At 39.4% G+C, this 24,470-nt stretch overlaps 1 protein-coding gene and 1 long non-coding RNA gene across 4 annotated transcripts in view; one reads left to right on the forward strand and one right to left on the reverse strand.

Moving 5' to 3' along the window:
* Positions 1-24,470, reverse strand: part of SPOCK3 (SPARC (osteonectin), cwcv and kazal like domains proteoglycan 3) — a 442,183-nt gene that overhangs the window by 135,512 nt on the left and 282,201 nt on the right. For all 3 annotated transcript variants that reach the window (XM_082402143.1, XM_082402144.1, XM_082402145.1), the window contains one exon: positions 21,766-21,880. In XM_082402143.1, coding sequence (XP_082258269.1) covers positions 21,766-21,880 — 115 coding nt within the window. The remainder of the gene's footprint in view (positions 1-21,765; positions 21,881-24,470) is intronic.
* Positions 15,802-24,470, forward strand: part of LOC309633384 — a 545,333-nt gene continuing 536,664 nt past the window's right edge. Inside the window, exon 1 of the long non-coding RNA XR_014247485.1 lies at positions 15,802-16,511. This is a non-coding gene — a long non-coding RNA (uncharacterized lncRNA). The remainder of the gene's footprint in view (positions 16,512-24,470) is intronic.

The raw sequence follows: 24,470 nt of genomic DNA on the forward strand, positions 1-24,470 counted from the left end.
AAAATTAGACCAAATAAGTGCTATCTCCTACCAGATCTTTGGTGAGAATAAACAGAGGGGGAAAAATATAAAAAACTGAAAAAGACAGTGAATAGAAAATAAAATGATTCCACAGTAAATTTGAGAGCATGCTGTAATGTAAATTTCCTCCTCATCAGGTGACTTTTGTCCAGAGATAAATCACACTTTTATTATTAGAAATGATTTGGAGAAAAATAAATTAAAAATTTTAAACAGATTCTTAGGAAGAAGTATGCAGTGTGTGGGTTCAGAAGACAGAAAGATTATCTAGTAATTATGTAAAGTTGGGAACATCTCTTAACTCTGTGGCCTCAGTCTCCTCATGTGTCCAACTGGTCGACCAATGGCACCAACATGTTTTGAGGAGGAAATGAAATAACAGGCAAAGTGCCTTGTACACAGTAGATGTCAGATACATGTTATTCGCACCTGTACTGTACTGTATACTGCATTCTCTCAGCCCCACCACACTGGCTGAAATGAATTACATGCTGAGCACAGGAGACGAGCAGGGGTGGAGAAAGGAAGAAACATTTACTGAACACCTACTGTATACATCAATTAACTTGTCTGCATTATGTCATTTAAACCCCATTAGACTGAAGCAGCTCTTTGTCCAGCCACTACTGGCATTCTAACTGCAGGTCTGTGCTCACTTCTCACGGCTGCCACTATAGAACTTCCCTCCTCGATCCAAGACGCAAGCCCACTGTCTCTTCAAGTCAAAATTCATCCCTCAGATTCCTGGACCCTGTTCTTGCCTGTTTCTCATTGGAGCCACACTAAGTCCTGCCTACATCCTTCTTCCTGCTCTGAGCACCTCAGGCTTTTCCAGACCTCTCGTCCTGCTTTCCTCACCGTCTGCACCTTGTGCATCTCCAGCGTTTGTTCCAGCCCAGACCTGCCCTCTCAGATGCATGAACGTGGGCGTGTCTACACTCAGAATGGGCCACACACACACCAAAAACACAGTGTGTCCCATATTGAACTTAACACGGTGCCCACCTAAACTAGATAATTCACAACTTTTCCATCTCGGTTTTATCATCATAATCTTCTCAGGAGTTATCACTGACTCCTGGCTACCTCGCCTTCCCTAAATTCAATCAAGTCCTGACCATTTAGCTTCCAACACACTTCTCGATTCATCACCTGCTTCTTATCCCTAATACCTTAGTCACCATCATCTTAAGCCTCAATTATTACCAACCTTCTCACTGCTCCTCCTTCTCCATCCTTGTACCTTTATATTTAACCTTCACACATCCAAAATTAAGTATTTAAAAATCCAAATATGACTTCTCCTCTGCCTGCTGAATCCCCTGAAAATCTTTGTGGACTGGTTTGTTCAAATATTTATTCAAAATATTATTTCTTTGTTATATATCATTATTCTTGGGCTTTCAAATATGATTTCCAAATAAGGCAATCAAACTAACAGTGAAAAGATAAACTGTAATAAAAAACCATGAAGACATCCAAGAGATGCCTTTAAAATTAGTCTTTGAGGTATACAGAGTAGAGTGAAATGTAATTTTACTTTTGTAAGCAGTTTAAAATGAAGAAAAAGCACAGCATAGTTTACATTCTCTAACCTGTAAACAGAAACATCAATCCCACTTACAGGCAGATTTTTTTCAATAAATACATTGAAAACATTTTTGGAGATTTATGACAATTTGGAAAAAAACTGCAGATGAACCACGTAGCCTAGAAATATCGAAAGAAATAAGAAAAAGTTAGGTACGTCATGAATACATAAAATATATGTAGATACTAGTCTATTTTGTCATTTACCACCATAAAATATGCACAAATTTATTACGTAAAGTTAAAATTTATCAACACTTACGTACACAATTACAGACCGTACATGGCACCATTCACAGTTGAGAGAAATGTAGACAAACATAAAGCTGCACTATTCAATCATCACCTCACACGGTTAACCGTGGCACATGCTGTCCTGCTGTAATAATTTTGTACCAGCCCTGCTGCTACTGCGCTCAGCTCAAGTGTAGTGAGGAACCACTTAAAATGCTCTGAGGTGCTCATTGTCTCTGTCTGAGCCGTTCCCCTCCCCAGGAAATTGCGAATCTAGTAAAAAGCGATCTCTCGAAGTTCCTGCGTATTTTTGTCGTGTCTAGTCCCAAACTGTAAACCCTGAGTAACGCCACGGGACCCAGGAAGTGCCACTGGTGATGCTGGCCGTTCTCCCTAGAAGCAGAGAAGGTGAGGACACGACGAGAAAAGGCTGGACTGTTTGACGTGCTCTGCAGACTGAAGCCCGCAGCTGTGGTTGCTGCCATTTCAAGATGAATGAATCCAGCATAAGGACCATCGTAAAAAAAAGAAAAGGAAATTCGCGAAGCTTTCACTGCAGCAACTCCAGCACATGCAAAAATCTTGCATTTTTTGCGAAATACTCTTTTATTTCCTATTAAAAAGGCAGCTTTTTTTGTGGGTGCTGTAAGAAAGGCTTACCTAGAGACTATAATACTATTGAAGAAAAAGCAAAGTCATTATATGACAGCTTAAAGTAAAAGGAAGGTGAAGGAGCTAAAGCTGGAGAATTGAAGGCCAGCAAAGGATGGGGTGAGAACTGTAGAAAGAGGTTTGGCTTAAGAAATGTCAAGATAACAAGAGAAGCAGCTTCTGCCAACCAAGAGGCAGCAGATGAGTACACAGAAGCCGTTAAGAAAACCACTGGGAGGGCTTCCCTGATGGCGCAGTGGATAAGAATCCACCTGCCAACGCAGGGGACACGGGTTCGAGCCCTGGTCCGGGAAGATCCCACATGCCACAGAGCAACTAAGCCCATGCACCACAACTACTGAGCCTGCGCTCTAGAGCCCGCAAGCCACAACTACTGAGCCTGCACTCTAGAGCCCGTGAGCCACAACTACTGAAGCCCGTGTGCTTAAAGCCCATGCTCTGCAACAAAAGAAGCTACCACAATGAGAAGCCCGCTCAAGGCAATGAAGAGTAACCCTCGCTCGCCGCAACTAGAGAAAGCCCATGCACAGCAGCAAAGACCCAACACAGCCCAAAATAGATAAATAAATAAACAAATTTGTAAAAAAAAAAGAAAACCACTGGGAGCCACGACCTGGAAACAACCTAAATGTCCGTCGACAGAGGAATGGATAAAGAAGATGTGGTACATATATACAATGTAATATGACTCAACAATAAAAAAGAATTAAATAATACCATTTGCAGCAACATGGATGGACCTAGAGATTATCATACTAAGTGAAGTAATTCAGACAGAGAAAGACAAATACCATATGATATCACTTATATGTGGAATCTAATTTTTTAAAAATGATACAAATGAACTTATTTATAAAACAGAAACAGACTCACAAATTTCAAAAACAAACTTATGGTTACCATAGGGGAAATGTCGGGGGGAGGGATAAATTAGGAGCATAGGACTAACATACACACATTACTATATATAAAACAGATAATCAGCAAGGACCTACTGTATAGCACAGGGAACTCTACTCGGTACTCTGTAATGACCTGTATGGGGCAAAAAATCTAAAAAAGAGTTAATATATGTTTATGTATAACTGAATCACTTTGCTGTACACCTGAAACTAACACAATGTAAACCAAGTACATTGCAACAAAATTTTTTTAAAAAGAAAAAAGAAAACCATTGGGGAGAAGGGACATCTGCCTAAACAAATTTTTTATGCAGATGAAAGTGCCCTCTTCTGGGGGACATTTATTGATATGGAAGAGAATCAAGCACCAGGATTTAAGGTAGAAAAGGACAGGCTAACTACTGTTTTGTGCAAATGCAGCTGGGTTTAGGATCAGAACTGACCTAACCAGGACTTCCCTGGTGGTCCAGCGATTAGGAGTTCGCCTTCCAATGCAGGGAGTGCGGGTTCAATCCCTGGTCAGGGAGCTAAGATCCCACATGCCTTGCAGCCAAAAAACCAAACCATAAAACAGAAGCAATATTGTAACACATTCAATAGAGACTTTAAAAATGGTCCACATCAAAAAAAAAAAAAAAGAACCGCCCTAACCTATGAAGCTGCTGACCCCTGAGCTGCCCGTCTGTTGGTTGTACAACAAGAAGGCCTAGACAGTAAGAACCCTTTCTCTGTGTTGGTCCCGTCCATGCTTTGTCCCTGACGTCAGGAAGCACCTTTGTCAGGAAGGGACTGCCTTTTAAAGTTCTTTTGATATTAGACAATGCCCCTTGCTACCTGGAACCCCATGAGTTCAACACCAAAGGCGTCGAAGTGGTCTGCCTGCCCCAAACACAATGTCTCTATTCAGCCTCTAGGTCAGAGGATCCTAAGGACCTTTAAGGCTCATTACACATGACACTCTACGGAAAGGATTATGCACGCTGCGGAAGAGAACACCGACAGAGAGAACATCATGAGAGTCTGGAAGGATCACACCCTTTACGATGCCATCACTGTTACACAAAAAGCCACAAACACCATCAAGCCCCAAACAATAAATTCCTGCTGGAGAAAACTGTGTCCAGGTGCTGTGCGTGACTTCACAGGATTTAGGACAGAGCCAATCAAAGAAATCATGACAGAGTTGCTGGGTGTGGCAAAAGACGTGAAGGAGGAGAAGGGTTTCAAGACATGGATCTTGGAGAAATTCAAGAGCTAACTGACACCCCACCCGGGGAATTAACAGAGGGTAACTTCATGGAGATGAGGGTTTCCAGACCAGGCGCAAGATGCGGAAGGAGACGCAGAGGAACTGGTGCCAGAAGCAAAGAGACATCAGATTAGTCAAGACTGCTTCTGACTTCTTTCACGATGTGGACCCTTCTATGGTCCGGGCGCTGGAACCAACGCTGACAGTGGCAGAAGGACTGGTGCCATGTAGGAACGGTTTTAGAGAAATTGAAAAGCAAAAACGTCAGGCAGAAATTACAGCATAACTCCGTAAAATTACACAGAGTATGCCTGCCTCTGTCACCCCTGAGACACCGGGACGCACCTCCGCTGCCCCCGAGACAGCGGGACCCCCGCCTCTGCCGCCGAGACAGCGGGACCCTCGCCTCCGTCGGCCCTGCGACACCGGGACCCCCGCCTCCGCCGCCCCCGAGACAGCGGGACCCCCGCCTCCGTCGGCCCTGAGACACTGGGACCAACCCCTCCTCTCCCACCTCCTCAGCCTGCTCAGCGTGAAGGAGGACGAAAACCTTTATGATGACCACCTCCACTTAAAGAATAGGAAATAATCATCATGCCATACAGTTACTAAGTTTATCTGTTGTGTATGTGTGTCTGTGTGAAAGTCTAACAACCGTATGAGACGCCTTTGTGTCACCGCCATCATTGCCTAAGAATTCATTGTGTAGACCACTGCGGGCAGGACTTGTATTGAAGTGGATGGCCTATCTTACATGAGCATAAGGTGATATTTAATACAAAATTAATAATGTGTTGGTTTTCTTCCTGTTTTGTAACTTTGCTTTCAAAGAATTACACTGCCATACAGTATGCCTCTCTCTCCTGCAACTGGGGAAACTGTGTACCAGTCTGTCATCATAGGTAAGTGTTTTTTAAAAAAATGTAACAATGTTTCTAATACTGCATTATGAATATGAGTCTAATACTTTCTGCCATAAAATTTTATATTGATCCATCCATTCATTAGTATATAGACTAGGCTACCGTAAAGAATCATATTGCTGCTTCTTCACTATCAGTGCATAAACCATTAAACCTCTAAATAAATATGAATTTCTTTGTCACATCATCTTTCATCTTTGATGTCTAGGGTTAGTAATACATACGACATCTACAGTGTTTTGTATCATATAAGACAATATCTATGTACATATTGGCAGACGGACCATTCATGTTGTAAACAGATGACATAAACTTATGGTATCGATAAATACAGTACAGTACTGTAAATGAATTTTCTCTTCCTTATGATTTTCTTAATAACATTTTCTTTTCCCTAGCTTACATTATTGTAAGAATACAGTTTATAATATATACAACATTAAAAATATGTTAATTGACTGTTTATGTTATTGTTAAGGCTTCTAGTTAACTATCAGTAGTTAATTTGGGGGTGGGGGTCAAAAATTCTACATGAATTCTTGACTTTGTGGGAGGTCAATGGCCCTAACCCCCAAACTGCTCAAGGGTCAACTGTGCAGTGTCTAAGTTCAACTAAATTACTTGTTCCAAATACATTTCACAGAAAAAGAATATATTCTCATTTTTTTGCTATGAATTCAATCTGACTTCATGCTTTCTTTCTTTTACAAAGTACAGATGCAAACTGTTTTTTCCTATATTCTGAAATATAAAATCAACAATTTTTTATGAGAGTATATTTATACTTCATTGACTTTGCTTTCCTTTTTTTGAGGCTTAAATTTATCATCAGAATCTTGGGAACTCATTGAGAGTTTTGAGAAATCTGGTAAGCTACATAAAGAAACTGTAATTTAATCTCTGAAATATTATTCGAAAATACTGTTCAGAGTGTGTGATGCTAAACTTCAGATATATTTTTTTGATTCCTTTATTTACAAAAGAATTTCACAGAATACCTTCTAAATACAAATCAATTGGCCTCACTTCTACATTTAGAAAGAGAGTAATAATTCAGTATCAGAATTAGAAAAGCAAACATCTTATTATATAACATTACCTTTAATGTTGGTGGAAGGATAGACACTTTGTAGTGTGAGGTAGGTAATACCCTTTTAGTAAGTGTTGTGTGGAATGGGGAAAGTGGGCATGTGTATTATTGGAAATAACATGTGATTTTGTACCCTTATTTGTGGTCATGTAATTATTTATTCCTTGTTCTAAACTTGAATGAAATGCAGTTTCTGTGTTAAGACTGACATCTCTATAAAGGTTTGAGCGTGGAGACAGTTTGGCTAACAGCTTCCCTCTCTCTGTCCTGTGTAACTGTATTAGTTCTTTCAAGAAATGTACACATTTTACCATATAAATCTCAGGGAAAGGATCAACCGATATCAAACTCTTAAGGAATCGCAATATATCCCATTTTAAACCCAGAAATGTTTAGTTTCTAGGTCCACCTTTGGGTTGTTTTTGAGTCGAAGTCCAGTAAATGCTGGCAGCCCCACGGCGGTGCAGTCTATCCTGACCTGCTGGGCTCACGTCAAACCTGCTAATACCGTGATGATCACCCCTGCTTTTAGAAAGTGCTTATGTTGCATATTGTAAAGAACGATTTTCAGAGAACACAGATCATATGCTGGAAAGGAGTTAAACAAGGACTCAGTATAAATAGTCCTTTGCTATTGCAAGAATTAATGCAAGGCTTCCCCACTTTTATACCTGATAACATACAACTGCATAAACTCGAAATACAAAATTTCTAACTAGAATTTATAGGGAAGACAGAAATAAATCCCACAATAATTTCATGTAGAAAATAAAATATTTGTGTAGAATTTGAAATTGATAGAGATCAATTTCAAGAGCAACACACACACAAAAATAGTTTTTCAGAGAAGAGTCACAACATGTGCACATTTAAAACCATCCTTTTCCTGGATATTCTCTATTTTTGAACAAATATTAATTTTAACCCAGGAATGCCTTTCAAATGTTCCAAAAGAATAACTTCATTTTAATTATAAATCATCATGCAACACTTTCCAATAATTTTATTTATCTTTATTTCTGTGGATGTAGTAAAACAAAATTATGGAAGAACTTATCATTTATGAATATTACATTTTATAGAGAAGTATGCATGTTCCAAGAGTATATTAATATGCTGATGTTAAACTGTTTCTTAATGAAAATTCACGTCATCATACAGGAGATATTCTTTAAAAGCCCATTCTAGAAATGAAATATTAAAAGTAAATTTTTGCCCATTAGAGAAAGCCATAAATAAGTGCTTACTCAATGCTATTTTTTAAGATAAATAAAATTTATAATCGTAACTCAATAATTTAATAAATTATTTTTCTTAATAGGGCTCTACAGGACTCAGAGCATGAAATAAATAGAGAAAAAAATGATGGTGTCAGGACACAGGAGAACCCATTCCCGCATCTTGTCTTACTGTGGATAAATCTCTCAGGCTTTCTGGTTTAGCAAATCACAGCTCCTCACAACCGTCTAAAAATTTCAACCAGTCTTAGATGGGGTCTCGTCTGTTAAAAGAACTACCTGTTGTTTGTGTTGCTGAATGTCTCTGACCCCACACCAAACCTTCCTGGGCACCAACGACCTGAAACACGAGGGACTCAGAACTCATGCTCCCACTGGTCTGAGCAGGTCCCAGGAGGGCGAGACTGAGTTCCTGTCCTTGGTGCTGAACCCACCGCGATAGACCCTCAAGGCCCAGGGTTCTTTTTTTTTTTTTTTTTTTTTTTACATCTTTATTGGAGTATAATTGCTTTACAATGGTGTGTTAGTTTCTGCTTTATAACAAAGTGAATCAGTTATACATATACATATGTTCCCATATCTCTTCCCTCTTGCATCTCCCTCCCTCCCACCCTCCCTATCCCACCCCTCTAGGTGGTCACAAAGCACAGAGCTGATCTCCCTGTGCTATGCGGCTGCTTCCCACTAGCTAGCTATTTTACGTTTGGTAGTGTATATATGTCCATGCCACTCTCTCTCTTTGTCACATCTTACCCTTCCCCCTCCCCATATCCTCAAGTCCATTCTCTAGTAGGTCTGTGTCTTTATTCCCATCTTGCCACTAGGTTCTTCATGACCTTTTTTTTTTTTCCTTAGATTCCATATATATGTGTTAGCATACTATATTTGTTTTTCTCTTTCTGACTTACTTCACTCTGTATGACAGACTCTAACTCCATCCACCTCACTACAAATAACTCCATTTCGTTTCTTTTTATGGCTGAGTAATATTCCATTGTATATATGTGCCACATCTTCTTTATCCATTCATCTGTCGATGGACATTTAGGTTGCTTCCATGTCCTGGCTATTGTAAATAGCGCTGCAATGAACATTGGGGTGCACGTGTCTTTTTGAATTATGGTTTTCTCAGGGTATATGCCCAGTAGTGGGATTGCTGGGTCATATAGTAGTTCTATTTTTAGTTTTTTAAGGAACCTCCATACTGTTCTCCATAGTGGCTGTAACAATTTACATTCCCACCAACAGTGCAAGAGAGTTCCCTTTTCTCCACACCCTCTCCAGCATTTATTGTTTCTAGATTTTTTGATGATGGCCATTCTGACCAGTGTGAGATGATATCTCATTGTAGTTTTGATCTGCATGGAAAGTGCCTTTCAGTCACTCTCTGCAGCAGCGTATGGATCAAATCTGCTTTCCTCGAACCTTCCTCCCGTCCTCTAGCGCCCAGTTTGCATTCTAACGCTCACACATTCCGATGTAAACTAATTAGCAATAACCAAGCACTGAAAAATTTGAGGAACTTGAAGTAAATTAACTTCACAAAATTATAATTGCTAAAACAATGAAGGTCTAGGCATTAATAAATGTGTTTAGATTTGTAGTTAAGACTATCACAATACATCTTTCATGAGATCATAAATGACCTGGAGAGGGTATTTTTAATTACTAAAATAATATACTGTGCAACTTAGGTTAATATGTTTAGAATCTAGATAAGCAGACAGTTATTTGAGAAAGCATAAATTAACATAATTGTTATAAGAAGCTATATATATGTACACACACACACACGAGCACACACACACACACACACACACACACACACACTACAAAGGCCAGGAGCTAGAAAGAACGTGAAAGATTTATCAAAGAAAATAACCAACAATAACTCCTAGGCCCCAGAATTTTACTGCTGAGTTATTTCAAACTCTCAATGTACAGATAATTTCTAAATTATATAAGTGCTATTGACTATAAAAAAGATGGAAACTCTCCAACTTTTTTTGTAATGCAACCTGATTTAAAAAAAGCACAAAAAATAAAATTACAAGTGAGTGACATTTAAGGTATGAAAAAATTCTACACTTTGTTAGAATTCAACAGCATTTTACAAGTATCATCAATTAAAATGAAATCGAAATTAAAAGAAGGTTTCATTTGAGGAAATACATCCATAAATCTTTATAATTTATATATTTTGTATTTTACAGATGAAGAAACTGAGACATAAATTTAAATAAATTGCCAAAGGCCACACGGCTAGTGCAGAACTGGGATTCTAAAATCTATACTCTTAGACAATGAATGATGCTACCCCAGAGGGTAACAACAGAACACATAAAGAAATTCTCCGGAACAGTTAAAACACACACACACACACACACACACACACACATACACACACACACACACAAAGTTAGGACCAAGTAACTCCTACGTGCAGGATAACAGAATTACTGTCATTGAGCATCTGTTTAATTCTGACAGAATAAGGCATAGAGGAAAATATGATGAACTACATCAGGGGTCCCCAACCCCTGGGACGCACACCAGTACTGGTCCGCAGCCCGTCAGGAACCGACCTGTACAGCAGGAGGTGAGTGGCGGGCGAGTGAGTGAAGCTTCATCTGTATTTACCGCCGCTCCCCATCACTCGCATTACCACCTGAGCCCTGCCTCCTGTCAGCCTTATGGTGAGTTGTATAATTATTTCATTATATATTACAATGTGATAATAATAGAAATAAAGTACACAATTAATGTAATGCGCTTGAATCATCCCAAAACCATTTCCCCACCCCCGGTCCGTGGAAATACTGTCTTCCACAAAACCGGTCTCTGGTGCCAAAAAGGTTGGGGACCGCTGAGTTACATGATTCTCAGCTTCTGAAAAAAGGGACCTCGAGTTGTACAAAACAATGCAGTGAGGATATAATGGAGACCATGAACCACAGGCCCAGAAAAATCTCAGGTGGCATTTTGGTTAGTCTTCTATAAATCACCCAGATCACTAAACTCACAATTACCTTTCAAACAGTCTGTTTCCTTGCCAATCGTATTCCATTGTGTGGATTTCATCTCAGCGACATTACTCAAATTCAATCTCTCCTCTTATTTCTACATCTACTGCCTTTGCTGGGACCTAAGTACCTTCTTTCTGAATTACTGAGCAGCCTTTAAATGCATCTCCTGGGACTGCACCACCCAAACAAACAAACAAACATCACCCCTGTAGCTCAACAGCACAGATAAAACTTAGGAAAACTGTTTTGGAAATGCTCTCTGCTCAAGAACCTTGACTTCTTCTTATGTCCGACTCTAATGAATTAAACCCAGAGTCTGCACCTCTGGCCATGACCGGATGGCACTGCATCCTTTATGAAAGCCCCAACACCCCAGCACAAATGAAGCCCCATGCCTTCAGTGCCCCCAGGGATCCATCTTCTTCTTCTATTCTGTCCCCTCTCACCTAGCTTTACCTGAGGAGATCTTTATGTTATTCTATTTTATAAAATAAAAATTGTCTATATTTAAGGTGTACAACATGATTTTATATATACAATACATATGTCTATATATAGCTATAGATATAGTGAAATGATTGCTACAGTCACGCTACTTTTCATATCATCTCCTCACACAGTTCTTTTTTGTGTGGGGTGAGAACACCTGAAATCTGTTCCCTTAGCAAGTTTCCAGTATTCCATAGTCTTATTAACTACAGTCTCCATGCTGTATGTCAGACCTCTAGACTTACCTACGTAACCTCAGCTTTGCTCCCACCCACAGGCACCTCCCCATGTCCCCACCTGCCCATCATGGTAACCACTGTTCTACTCTCTGCTTCTATGCATTTCACATTTTCTTATTCCACACACACGAGAGATCTGCAGTGTTTTTGTTCCTTGGTCTGTCTTCTTTCCCTTCACATAGTGTCCTCCAAGTTCATCATCCACGTTGTTGCAAATGGCAGGATTTCTTTTTTCTTTTTAAAGGCTGAGTAATATTCCATTATATGTATATACCACAATGCCTTTATCCATTCATCTGTCAACGAACACTTAGGTTGTTTCCATATCTTGGGTAGTGTGAGGAGCGCTGCAATGATCATGGCGGGGCAGATATCTCTCTGACATACTCATTTGATTTCCTTCGGGTATATGCCCCAGAGTGGGACTGCTGGGTCATATGGGAGCTCTATTTCTAGTTTTTTCAGGATTTTCAGGAACCTCCACACCATTCTCCATAGGGGCTGCACCAGTTTACATTCCCACTGACAGTGTAGGAGCCCAAATATATTTTATTAGTTTTAATATATTTCAAGTAGATTTAAAGAACTCATTCTGCTCTTAACAGAGTGAAAACATAACTGTGTCAATCTGACCTCAAATGTAGGAAATTAGAAAGATTTAAGCAATGTTTTATTGTTGGTAGTTTCTTCCTCACTTTTTCCCGAACAGAGATGACACTGAATAGAATTCCTTGGGCTGCACAGTCTGCTGAAGGCCTGCTTCCAATGTAAACGGCAGATGAAAGATGGGGAATGGTACTGAACCGGTCTTACATTCCCCACGTCTCTTGGCCTTTGGTGCTGTGTAGAAATGACATCAGTTTCCTTACTACTCTTCCACAGCAGCTGCTAACATCCCGGACTCGCTTTTCCCTGACAATCCATCAGAGCAGGACTAGTTTAAGTTCTTCTTGCCTCTGTTTCTACATACACTGACCACAAACGCTCTGTATCCTCTGCTGATATGGTTCTAGGAAGCTTCCTTCTTAACATATCAATAATAAACACCATGCAGAGAATTTGAACATGCAACACAACCCTGTTAACAAGCGTTCTTCTTCTCACAGGTGTTACCTTCCACATCTAATGCACTTTTAGTTCATTCTGCAGTGAGTGGGAGGTTACGATACAGCAACCCCATGTCAAACATCTCTTCTCATACAAAAGCAATTTTAAAGGCAGAACATCTTACTGAGGGTTCCCTGGAGAAGAAAAGCTGTGTGAGAGGTCCACATGCACTTAGGATGACTCTCCTCAAATGCTGTCCTTAAAAGCTTCCGATGAAGAGAAGGAGATGTAGGTGTTCAACACCAAGGTAGGAGGCACTTCATACCCGAAGTGACTTTCAGAGGAAGGTGTATTCCAAGATGTAAACGGGGGCAGGGCTGGGGCCGGCACAGCCACCTAAGCACGTCAGTCCATAGGAAACACACACAATTCGCTCTTAATTACACAGGGGCTGATCAGTGTGTTCAAGGTCATGCTGACCATCCTTATCTGAGCTCCACTAGGGCCCCTGGACTGGGAGACGGGGTAGGGGTGGGTATCCAGAGGAATGAAGCTCGGAGGCGGGGACTCGAGACTGGGGGGAGGCAAGCGGGTGAGGCTCGAAGAACGGGAGCCTGCAAGGCGGCTAAGAGCCTTTCCTACACCTGCGGGTGCCTCTCTGCACGGCGTCTAATGCTCGAACACCAGCTTACCACTAACTTGCAAATCACTTAATTGACTTTTGATTAATAAAATAGATTGCTGGCTTTACTAAAAGTGAAACATAACACAGCTTTTAAAATTAAAATTACTGGAAGACCTGCAAGATGGCGGAAGAGTAAGATGTGGAGATCACCTTCTTCCCCACAAATACATCAGAAATACATCTACATGTGGAACAACTCCTACAGAACACCCACTGAACGCTGGCGGAAGACCTCAGACCTCCCAAAAGGCAAGAAACTCCCCATGTACTTGGCGAGGGCAAAAGAGAAAAGAAAAAACAAAGACAAAAGAATAGGGACGGGACCTGCACCAGTGGGAGGGAGCCGTGAAGGAGGAAAGGTGTCCACACACTAGGAGCCCCTTCGCAGGTGGAGACGGCGGGTGGCGGCGGGGGGAGCTTCGGAGCCACGGAGGAGAGCGCAGCCACAGGGGTGCAGAGGGTAAAGCGGAGAGACTCCCGCACAGAGGATGGGTGCCGACCAGCACTCACCAGCCCGAGAGGCTTGTCTGCTCCCCCGCCGGGGCGGGCGGGGCTGGGAGCTGAGGCTCGGGCTTCGGTCGGATTGCAGGGAGAGGACTGGGGTTGGCGGCGTGAACACAGCCTGAAGGGGCTAGTGCGCCACAGCTAGCCGGGAGGGAGTCCGGGAAACTCAGGACCTGCCTAAGATGCAAGAGACCATTGTTTCCGGGTGCGCGAGGAGAGGGGATTCAGAGCGCCGCCTAAACGAACCCCAGAGACGGGCGCGAGCCGCGGCCATCAGCGCGGACCCCAGAGATGGGCCTGAGACGCTAAGGCTGCTGCTGCCGCCACCAAGAAGCCTGTGTGCGAGCACAGGCCACTCTCCACACCGCCCCTCCCGGGAGCCTGTGCAGCCCGCCACCGCCAGGGTCCCGTGATCCAGGGACAACCTCCCCAGGAGAACACACGGCGTGCCTCGGGCTGCTGCAACGTCACGCCGGCCTCTGACGCCGTAGGCTCGCCCCGCCTCCTCCGTACCGCTCCCTCCCCCCGCCTGAGTGAGCCAGAGCCCCCGAGGCAGCTGCTCCTTTAACCCCGTCGTGTCTGAGTGAAGAACTGATGCCCTCAGGCGACCTACACGTAGAGATGGGTCCAAATCCAAAGCTGAACCCCAGGAGGCGTGCGAACAAAGAAGAGAAAGGGAAAGCTCTCCCAGCAGCCTCAGGAGCAGCGGATTAAAGCTCTACAATCAACTTGCTGTAGACTGCATCTCTGGAATACCTGAATAGACAAAGAATCATCCCAAAATTGAGGCGGTGGACTATGTGTGGTTTTGCCTGTATAGCTTTGCTTTTACCATTTGTCCTAGGGTTCTCTCTGTCTGGTTTTGGAGTTTTTTTTAGTATAGTTTTTAGCACTTGTTATCAATGGTGAATTTGTTTTTTGGTTTGGTTGCTCGCTTCTTTCTTTATTTTTTTTTTATTACTTTTTAATTTTTAATAATTATTTTTTATTTTAATAACTTTATTTTATTTATTTATTTTTTCTTTCTTTTTTTCTCCCTTTTCTTCTGAGCCGTGTGGCTGACAGGGTCTAGGTGCTCCGGCCAGGTGTCAGGCCTGAGCTTCTGAAGTGGGAGAGCCAATATCGGGACATTGGTCCACCAGAGACCTCCCAGCTCCATGTAATATCAAATGGCGAGAGCTCTCCCAGAGATCGCCATTTCAATGCTAAGACCCAGCTCCACTTAATAAGCAGCAAGCTACAGTGCTGGACACCCTAGGTCAAACAACTAGCAAGACAGGAACACAACCCCACCCATTAGCAGAGAGGCTGCCTGAAATCATAATAAGGTCACAGACACCCCAAAACACACCAATGGATGCAGTCCTGCCCACCAGAAAGACAAGATCCAGCCTCATCCACCAGAACACAGGCACCAGTCCCCTCCACCAGGATGCCTACACAACCCACTGAACCAACCTCACCCACTGGGGACAGACACCAAAAACAACGGGAACTACGAACTTGCAGCCTGCTAAAAGGAGACCCCAAACACAGTAAGTTAAGCAAAATGAGAAGACAGAGAAACACACATCACATGAAGGAGCAAGGTAAAATCCCACCAGACCAAACAAATGAAGAGGAAATAGGCAGTCTACCTGAAAAAGAATTCAGAGTAATGATAGTAAAGATGATCCAAAATCTTGGAAATAGAATGGAGAAAATACAAGAAACGTTTAACAAGGACCTAGAAGAACTATAGGGCAAACAAACAATGATGGACAACACAATAAATGAAATTAAAAATTCTCTAGAAGGAATCAATAGCGGAACAACTGAGGCAGAAGAACGGATAAGTGACCTGGAATATAAAATAGTGGAAATAACTACTGCTGAGCAGAATAAAGAAAAAAGAATGAAAAGAATTGAGATCAGTATCAGAGACCTCTGGGACAACATTAAGTGCACCAACATTCGAATTATGGGAGTCCCAAAGAAGAAGAGAAAAAGAAAGGGACTGAGAAAATATTTGAAGAGATTATAGTTCAAAACTTCCCTAATATGGGAAAGGAAATAGTCAATCAAGTCCAGGAAGCACACAGAGTCCCATACAGCATAAATCCAAGGAGAAACACTCCAAGATACATATTAATCAAACTATCAAAAATTAAATACAAAGAAAAAATAGTAAAAGGAGCAAGGGAAAAGCAACAAAGAACATACAAGGGAATCCCCATAAGGTTAACAGCTGATCTTTCAGGCGAAACTCTGCAAGCCAGAAGGGAGTGGCAGGACATATTTAAAGTGATGAAAGGGAAAAACCTACAACCAAGATTACTCTACCTACAAAGGATATCATTCAGATTCGACAGAGAAATTAAAACCTTTTCAGACTGCAAAAGCTAAGAGAATTCAGCACCACCAAACCAGCTTTACAACAAATGCTAAAGGAACTTCTCTAGGCAGGAAACACAAGAGAAGGAAAAGACCTACAATAACAAACTGAAAACAATTAAGAAAATGGGAATAGGAACATACATATGGATAATTACTTTAAATGTAAATGGATGAAATGCTCCAACCAAAGACATAGACTGGCTGAATGGATACAAAAACAAGACCCGTATATATGCTGTCTACAAGAGACACACTTCAGACCTAGGGACACATACAGACTGAAAGTGAGGGGACAGAAGAAGATATTCCATGCAAATGGAAATCAAAAGAAAGCTGGAGTAGCAATTCTCATATCAGACAGAATAGTCTTTAAAATAAAGACTATTACAAGAGACAAAGAAGGACACTACATAATGATCAAGGGATCAACCCAGGGGGAAGATATAACAACTGTAAATATTTATGCACCAACATAGGAGCACCTCAATACATAAGGCAAATGCTAACAGCCATAAAAGGGGAAATCGACAGTAACATAATCATAGTAGGGGACTTTAACACCCCACTTTCACCAATGGACAGATCATCCAAAATGAAAATAAATAAGGAAACACAAGCTTTAAATGATACATTAAACAAGATGGAATTAATTGATATTTATAGGACATTCCATCCAATCACAACAGAATACACTTTCTTCCCAAGTGCTCATGGAACATTCTCCAGGAATAGATATCTTGGGTCACAAATCAAGCCTTGGTAAATTTAAGAAAATTGCAATCGTATCAAGGATCTTTTCTGACCACAACACTATGAGATTAGCTAAAAATTACAGGAAAAAAATCTGTAAAAAATACAAATACATGGAGGGTAAACAATACACTACTTAATAACCAAGAGATCACTGAAGACATCAAAGAGGAAATCAAAAAATACCTAGAAACAAATGACAATGAAAACACAATAACCCAAAACCTATGGGATGCAGCAAAAGCAGATCTAAGAGGGAAGTGTATAGCAATACAATCCTACCTCAAGAAACAAGAAAAATGTCAAATAAACAACCTAACCTTACACCTAAAGCAATTAGAGAAAGAAGAACAAAAAAACCCCAAAGTTAGCAGAAGCAGAGAAATCATAAAGATCAGATCAGCAATAAATGAAAAAGAAATGAAGGAAACAATAGGAAAGATCAATAAAACTAAAAGCTGGTTCTTTGAGAACATAAACAAAATTGATAAACCTTTAGCGAGACTCATCAACAAAAAAAGGGAGAAGACCCAAATCAATAGAATTAGAAATGAAAAAGGAGAAGTAACAACTGACACTGCAGAAATACAAAGGATCATGAGAGACTACTACAAGTGACTATATGCCAATAAAATGGACAACCTGGAAGAAATGGACAAATTCTTAAAAAAGCACAACCTTCCAAGACTAAACCAGGAAGAAATAGAAAATATAAACAGACCAATCACCAGCAATGAAATTGAGACTGTGATTAAAAATCTTCCAACAAACAAAAGCCCAGGACCAGATGGCTTCACAGGTGAATTCCATCAAACATTTAGAGAAGAGCTAACACCTCTTCTTCTCAAACTCTTCCATAATATAGCAGAGGAAGGAACATTCCCAATCCCATTCTATGAGGCCACCATCACCCTGATACCAAAACCAGACAAAGATGTCACAAAGAAAGAAAGGCCAATATCAGGCCAATATCACTGATGAACATAGATGCAAAATTCCTCAAGAAAATACTAGCAAACAGAATCCAACAGCACATTAAAAGGATCATACACCATGATCAAGTGGGGTTTATCACAGGATTGCAAGGATTCTTCAATATACGCAAATCAATCAATGTGATAAGCCATTTTAACAAATGGAAGGAGAAAAACCATATGATCATCTCAATAGATGCAGAAAAAGCTTTTGACAAAATTCAGTACCCATTTATGATAAAAATCCTCAAGAAAGTAGGCATAGAGGGAACGTACCTCAACATAATAAAGGCCACATATGACAAACCCACAGCCAACATCGTTCTCAATGGCGAAAAGCTGAAACCATTTCCACTAAGCTCAGGAACAAGACAAGGTTGCCCACTGTCACCACTATTATTCAACATAGTTTTGGAAGTTTTAGCCACAGAAATCAGAGAATAAAAAGAAATAAAAGGAATCCAAATCGGAAAAGAAGAAGTAAAGCTGTCACTGTTTGCAGATGACATGATACATAGAGAATCCTAGAGACGCTACCAGAAAACTACCAGAGCTAATCAATGAATTTGGTAAAGTTGCAGGATACAAAATTAATGCACAGAAATCTCTTGCATTCCTATACACTAATGACGAAAAATCTGAAAGAGAAAGTAAGGAAACACCCACATTTACCATTGAAACAAAAAGAATAAAATATCTAGGAATAAACCTACCTAAGGAGACAAAAGACCTGTATGCAGAACACTATAAGACACTGATGAAAGAAATTAAAGAGGATACACTAAAAGACACTGATGAAAGAAATTAAAGAGGAAATTAAAGAGGATAAAGAGGATGGAGAGATATACCATGTTCTTGGGTTGGAAAGAATCAACACTGTGAAAATGACTATACTACCCAAAGCAATCTACAGATTCAATGCAATCCCTATTAAACTACAATGGCTTTTTTCACAGAACTAGAACAAAAAATTGCAGTTTGTATGGAAACACAAAAGACCCCGAATAGCCACAGCAATCTTGAGAAAAAAAAATGGAGCTGGAGGAATCAGGCTCCCTGACTTCAGACTATACTACAAAGCTACAGTAATCAAGACAGTATTGTACTGGCACAAAAACAGAAATGTAAATCAATGGAACAGGATCGAAAGCCCAGAGATAAACCCATGCACATATGGTCATCTTATGTTTGATAAAGGAGGAAAGCATATACAATGGAGAAAAGACAGCCTCTTCAATAAGTGGTGCTGGGAAAACTGGACAGCTACATGTAAAAAGAATGAAATTAGAACACTCCCTAACACCATACACAAAAATAAAGTCAAAATGGATTAAAGACCTAAATGTAAGGCCAGATACTATAAAACTCTTAGAGGAAAACATAGGCAGAACACTCTATGACATCAATCACAGCAAGATCCTTTTTGACCCACCTCCTAGAGAAATGGAAATAAAAACAAAAATAAACAAATGGGACCTAGTGAAACTTAAAAGCTTTTGCACAGCAAAGGCAATCATAAACAAGACGAAAAGACAACCCTCAGAATGGGAGAAAATATTTGCAAATGAAGCAACTGACAAAGGATTAATCTCCAAAATTTATAAGCAGCTCATGCAGCTCAATATCAAAAAAACAAACAACCCAATCCAAAAATGGGCAGAAGGCCTAAATAGACATTTCTCCAAAGAAGACATACAGATTGCCAACAAACACATGAAAGGATGCTCAACATCACTAATTATTAGAGAAAGGCAAATCAAAACTACAATGAGGTATCACCTGACACCGGTCAGAATGGCCATCAGCAAAAAATCTACAAACAATAAATGCTGGAGAGGGTGTGGAGAAAAGGGAACCCTCTTGCACTGCTGGTGGGAATGTAAATTGATACAGTCACTATGGAGAACAGTATGGAGGTTTCTTGAAACACTGAAAACAGAACTACCATACCACCCAGCGATCCCACTACTGGGCATATACCCTGAGAAAACCATAATTCAAAAAGAGTCATGCACCACAATGCTTATTGCAGCACTATTTACAATAGCCAGGACATGGAAGCAACCTAAGTGTCCATCGACAGATGAATGGATAAAGAAGATGTGGCACATATATACAATGGAATATTCCTCAGCCATAAAAATAAATGAAATTGAGTTATTTGTAGTCAGGTGGATGGACCTAGAGTCGGTCATACAGAGTGAAGTCAGTCAGAAAGAGAAAAAGAAATACCGTATGCTAACACATATATATGGAATCTAAGAAAAAAAAATGGTTATGAAGAACCTAGGGGCAGGACAGGAAGAAAGACACAGATGTAGAGAATGGACTTGAGGTCACGGGGAGGGGGAAGGGTAAGCTGGGACAAAGTGAGAGAGTGGCATGGACATATACACACTACCAAATGTAAAATAGCTAGCTAGTGGGAAGCAGCCGCATAGCACAGGGAGATCAGCTCGGTGCTTTGTGACCACCTAGAGGGGTGGGATAGGGAGGGTGGGAGGGAGACGCAAGAGGGAGGGGATATGGGGATATATGTATACGTATAGCTGATTCACTTTGTTACAAAGCAGAAACTAACACAACATTGTAAAGCAATTATACTCCATTAAACATGTTTAAAAAAAAAAGATGCTAAAGGAGCCAAACACACACACAAAAAATAAAATTATTATCTTAAATGTTACTTAACAAGTAAAGACCAATATACATGGCATGACTGAACTTCAAAAGTTTTATCTCTAATAACATATTGATAATGGGAGTGCAACATGGAATATCAGGTATAGAATGTTTAAGACAATAACGACTTAGACTAAATCCACTTCACATCCACTAAGTCGTTTTCCTATCTGCATATCCATTATTCATATTTGTCAGGAAAAAGGCAAAAACAAATTCTCTGCATTAAGGACCCACGATAGTAGTTGTTAAATTACAAGATTCAGACGGCTATAAAAATATGATAAATGTTGATGATGATGCTTATGAAACAGTCTTTGTCTTAAAGAATCACCTGGTCCCAGCATTTCCTCCTTCATCTATGGCTGTGAAGAACTGAAACCAGCGGCCATGGAGATTTTTTTGAAAGGCATAAACAATATCTCAAATATAAAAATGCCGTGTAAACCACAATATATAACCTATAAAAGTCAATTTATGTACTGTAACCTGTGTCGGGTTAAATGTACTTCATTACTTTATTACACAGCAAACCAATAAAAATAAAGATTTAAGAACTCTAATCGAAAGAAAGTTTAACTTATAAAATTCTTCAGCAGGAAATTTTATACACACACAGGCACACATGTACATACACATACACACGCTCTACATGGGGTAGACACCTTTATTTAAAAAGGTTAGTATTAATTGATTTACCAGTTTCATTTTGACCAAACTAATTTATCACTTACTATGTTACTACTGATCAGTTGTTGGCTCCAAATGAAAAAATAGATGTAAAACACACATTTTAGGCAGAATAATTCACAGGAGGCATTGCTGTAGTTTTCTTATATGTAGAAATAAGCATCCAGCTGTTACTATTGAAATAACAGAAATCTACAGAAAGACATTACTTGCTATAATAATTGAGGCTAAAGGAAAAAAAAAATTCACTTACAGTATAATTATAAAAGTTCGGTATATGTATAGAAGTAAATTTAATTGTGTATTCAATGACTTAACATTCACTGCAAGATATTTTAATAGAGGGAACAAACATAAAAGTATAAATAAATTTTCATCACCTACCTCTCTTCATATTCCTGCTTGAGCCCATGGTCGTATCTGAAGGACACGGGCAACGTCCTTCACACTTGACTGAGATCTGTTTTCCTAAGATGCATGCCTGGTATTCTAGTTTGCACTGTATAAAAAGAGAAAAAATAGTAATTGAAGTACATTTAGTTATATCAACAGGAAGTCAAGAACATGAGAACAGGGCACCTGCAGTTCTATGACACCTGCTATAAGACAGAGAGGCGAATGGAACAGAGCAGAGCGCGTTACACCTGAATCCGCATCCTGTGATGCCATTCCCAGTGCGGTGTCTGGGCCAGCTTCTGAAACGTTCTCAGCCTCAAGTCCTCATATGAATAATGGGGAAGATAATATCTAATTCTAGTGGAATCTAAAAGAGTGATACAAATGAACTTATTTACAAAACAGAAATAGAGCCACAGACTTAAAAAACAAACTTGTGGTTATCAAAGGGGAAAGGTGGGGGAGGGATAAATTAGGAATTTGGGATTAACATATACACACTACTTTATATAAAATAGATCATCAACAAGGACCTACTGTACAGCACAGGGAACTCTACTCAATATTGTGTAATAACCTATGTGGGAACAGAATCTGAAAAAGAATACACATGTATATATGTATAACTGATACACTTTGGTGTACACCTGAAACTAACACAACATTGTAAATCAACTACACTTCAGTAAAAAATCTAATCCACAGAATTTTAAGAATCAAATGGTAGTAGCTACCATGAATCAGGCTCTCAGCAAATGTGAATAAAACCTGAATGAAATTAAAGGCAAACGATCGACATTGTTATGGCACATGAAGACATTTTTTTAGTTTACTTTTCTTTTAATTTTCTTTATAAACATTGCTCTTTATAGAATTTTAAGCCTGAGTAGTTTAAATCATTCTTAAGATAATATTTTATAACTGTATGTTTGACATGATTTAAAAAACTGCAAACCTACTCCATCATTTAAGAGGCAATAATTATCTTCCGCCTCAAAAAAATATAGATCTTGCTAATTCTGAAGTAATGTGATTTCTTTCCTGGCTGTGTCCATAATTTACTCAGTGCAAATGATTTTAAAATTAACTAGGGCAGACTTTCTGGCTCCAATCGACAAATGTACCAGTGACTAATTTAATTCAGCTTCAGCTGATATCAGGAAGCACGGAATATACCCAATGACTAATCAGATTATTCACATATATGTAACATTTTTTTCCTTGCCAAATAACTCTCTAATGGACAGGCAAAATTCTTAACTAGGCCTGTTACAAAAGATAAAAAATTATTACACTTGGAATATATTTGTAGTGGCTTAGTGGGCCTTTTTGGAGGAATAAACTCTTTCAAATGTATCATTATTTTTCATTATTCAATCTTTCAAGAATCCAAGAAAAATGACCTTGTCATATAAAATCGCAACAAATTTTAAATGTAATTTAAAATGTCCAATAGTAATCAAATGCAGAAATAAATAAAGAGATTATGAGTGTTTTAATAAAAGACAATTTATATGAAACCTTGAGACTTCAAATTTAATATTCTTTACTGTAACTACTTTTAATATTTCTGAAACCTGGATTGGTCATAAGATAATGACACAATTTAAGAAAAGTTCAAGAGCAACTGTAAGTGGCGTATGAAGAGACAAAGCCAAAAGTCAATATTAATTACAGCTAATGTGGAATTTTGAAATTTGAAAATGTTAGGTCCTTTCAAAGATGTTATGCCATACTCATTTACATTTTAAATGTAGTTTATTTTAGCAGTGATTTTTTTTAATAAAAAATGAATGTCTGAAAAATACCTGAATAAACAACAAAAATAGCACAATCTTTATAAAAAGTTGATTTAATTTTCATCAAAAATGTTTGACCTCTTAGCTAATTTTCTTGGATATGTTACAATTTTAAAACTTCACAGCTGTCTTTAAAACTTGCATGATATGATGAAGTTGTAGCTTTGTAAAGAACTCTTTATAAAGAATTACTTCGTAAATGAAACAATTTCTCTTTCAGAATGAATCCATGGAACACTTCTTTTCTGTATACATGTCTGTAAAGAGAAACAGAATCAGATGTCTAGCAAATACACCCTATGTGTATAGTTGTATGACTCTAGCTTCCTGTCATTAGAAAACCATTTATTTTTTTAACTTATGGATTTTGAAAAAAAATCTTCATGAAGAATTTTATTCAAAGAATATAAAGATATTAAAAGTACTATTTAAAAATATTTTTTAGCTATACCCACTGATTGCATTTCTAATTAATAATATTCAATTTACTTAATTATCACAAAGCTGAAATATTTATAACAGTGTAAATGAACTAAAATATCACATAAAGGGCATGCTCATTAGTCTGTAATTACCCCAAAATGCAAATACTGTAGAGAAAGACAAGATTAATGCATTCCTGATTACCTAAGACCTTTAGTCTTGAGAACACTTGAGTTACCAGTGATCCTGAGCAGTCAGCCTGCAGGATGGTTTTTCTAATGTCAAAACTGACAACTGTCAGGGAAAATAAGTTACCTGTTTAAAAACAGGATCAAAGAAGAAGATGTGATCTTTCCACCCGCAGAAAAGGACTCTGGCCAGGAGACCCTGGGATTGGCCACTGGTAAGGTTTGCGAGATGATGTAACCCCCACGGTCAGGGACATGGCTTAGACCAGAGGTTCTCGGCCAG

Source organism: Balaenoptera borealis (genome assembly GCF_965194805.1).
Source record: "Balaenoptera borealis genome assembly, chromosome: 8".
NCBI classification, from domain to species: domain Eukaryota; kingdom Metazoa; phylum Chordata; class Mammalia; order Artiodactyla; family Balaenopteridae; genus Balaenoptera; species Balaenoptera borealis.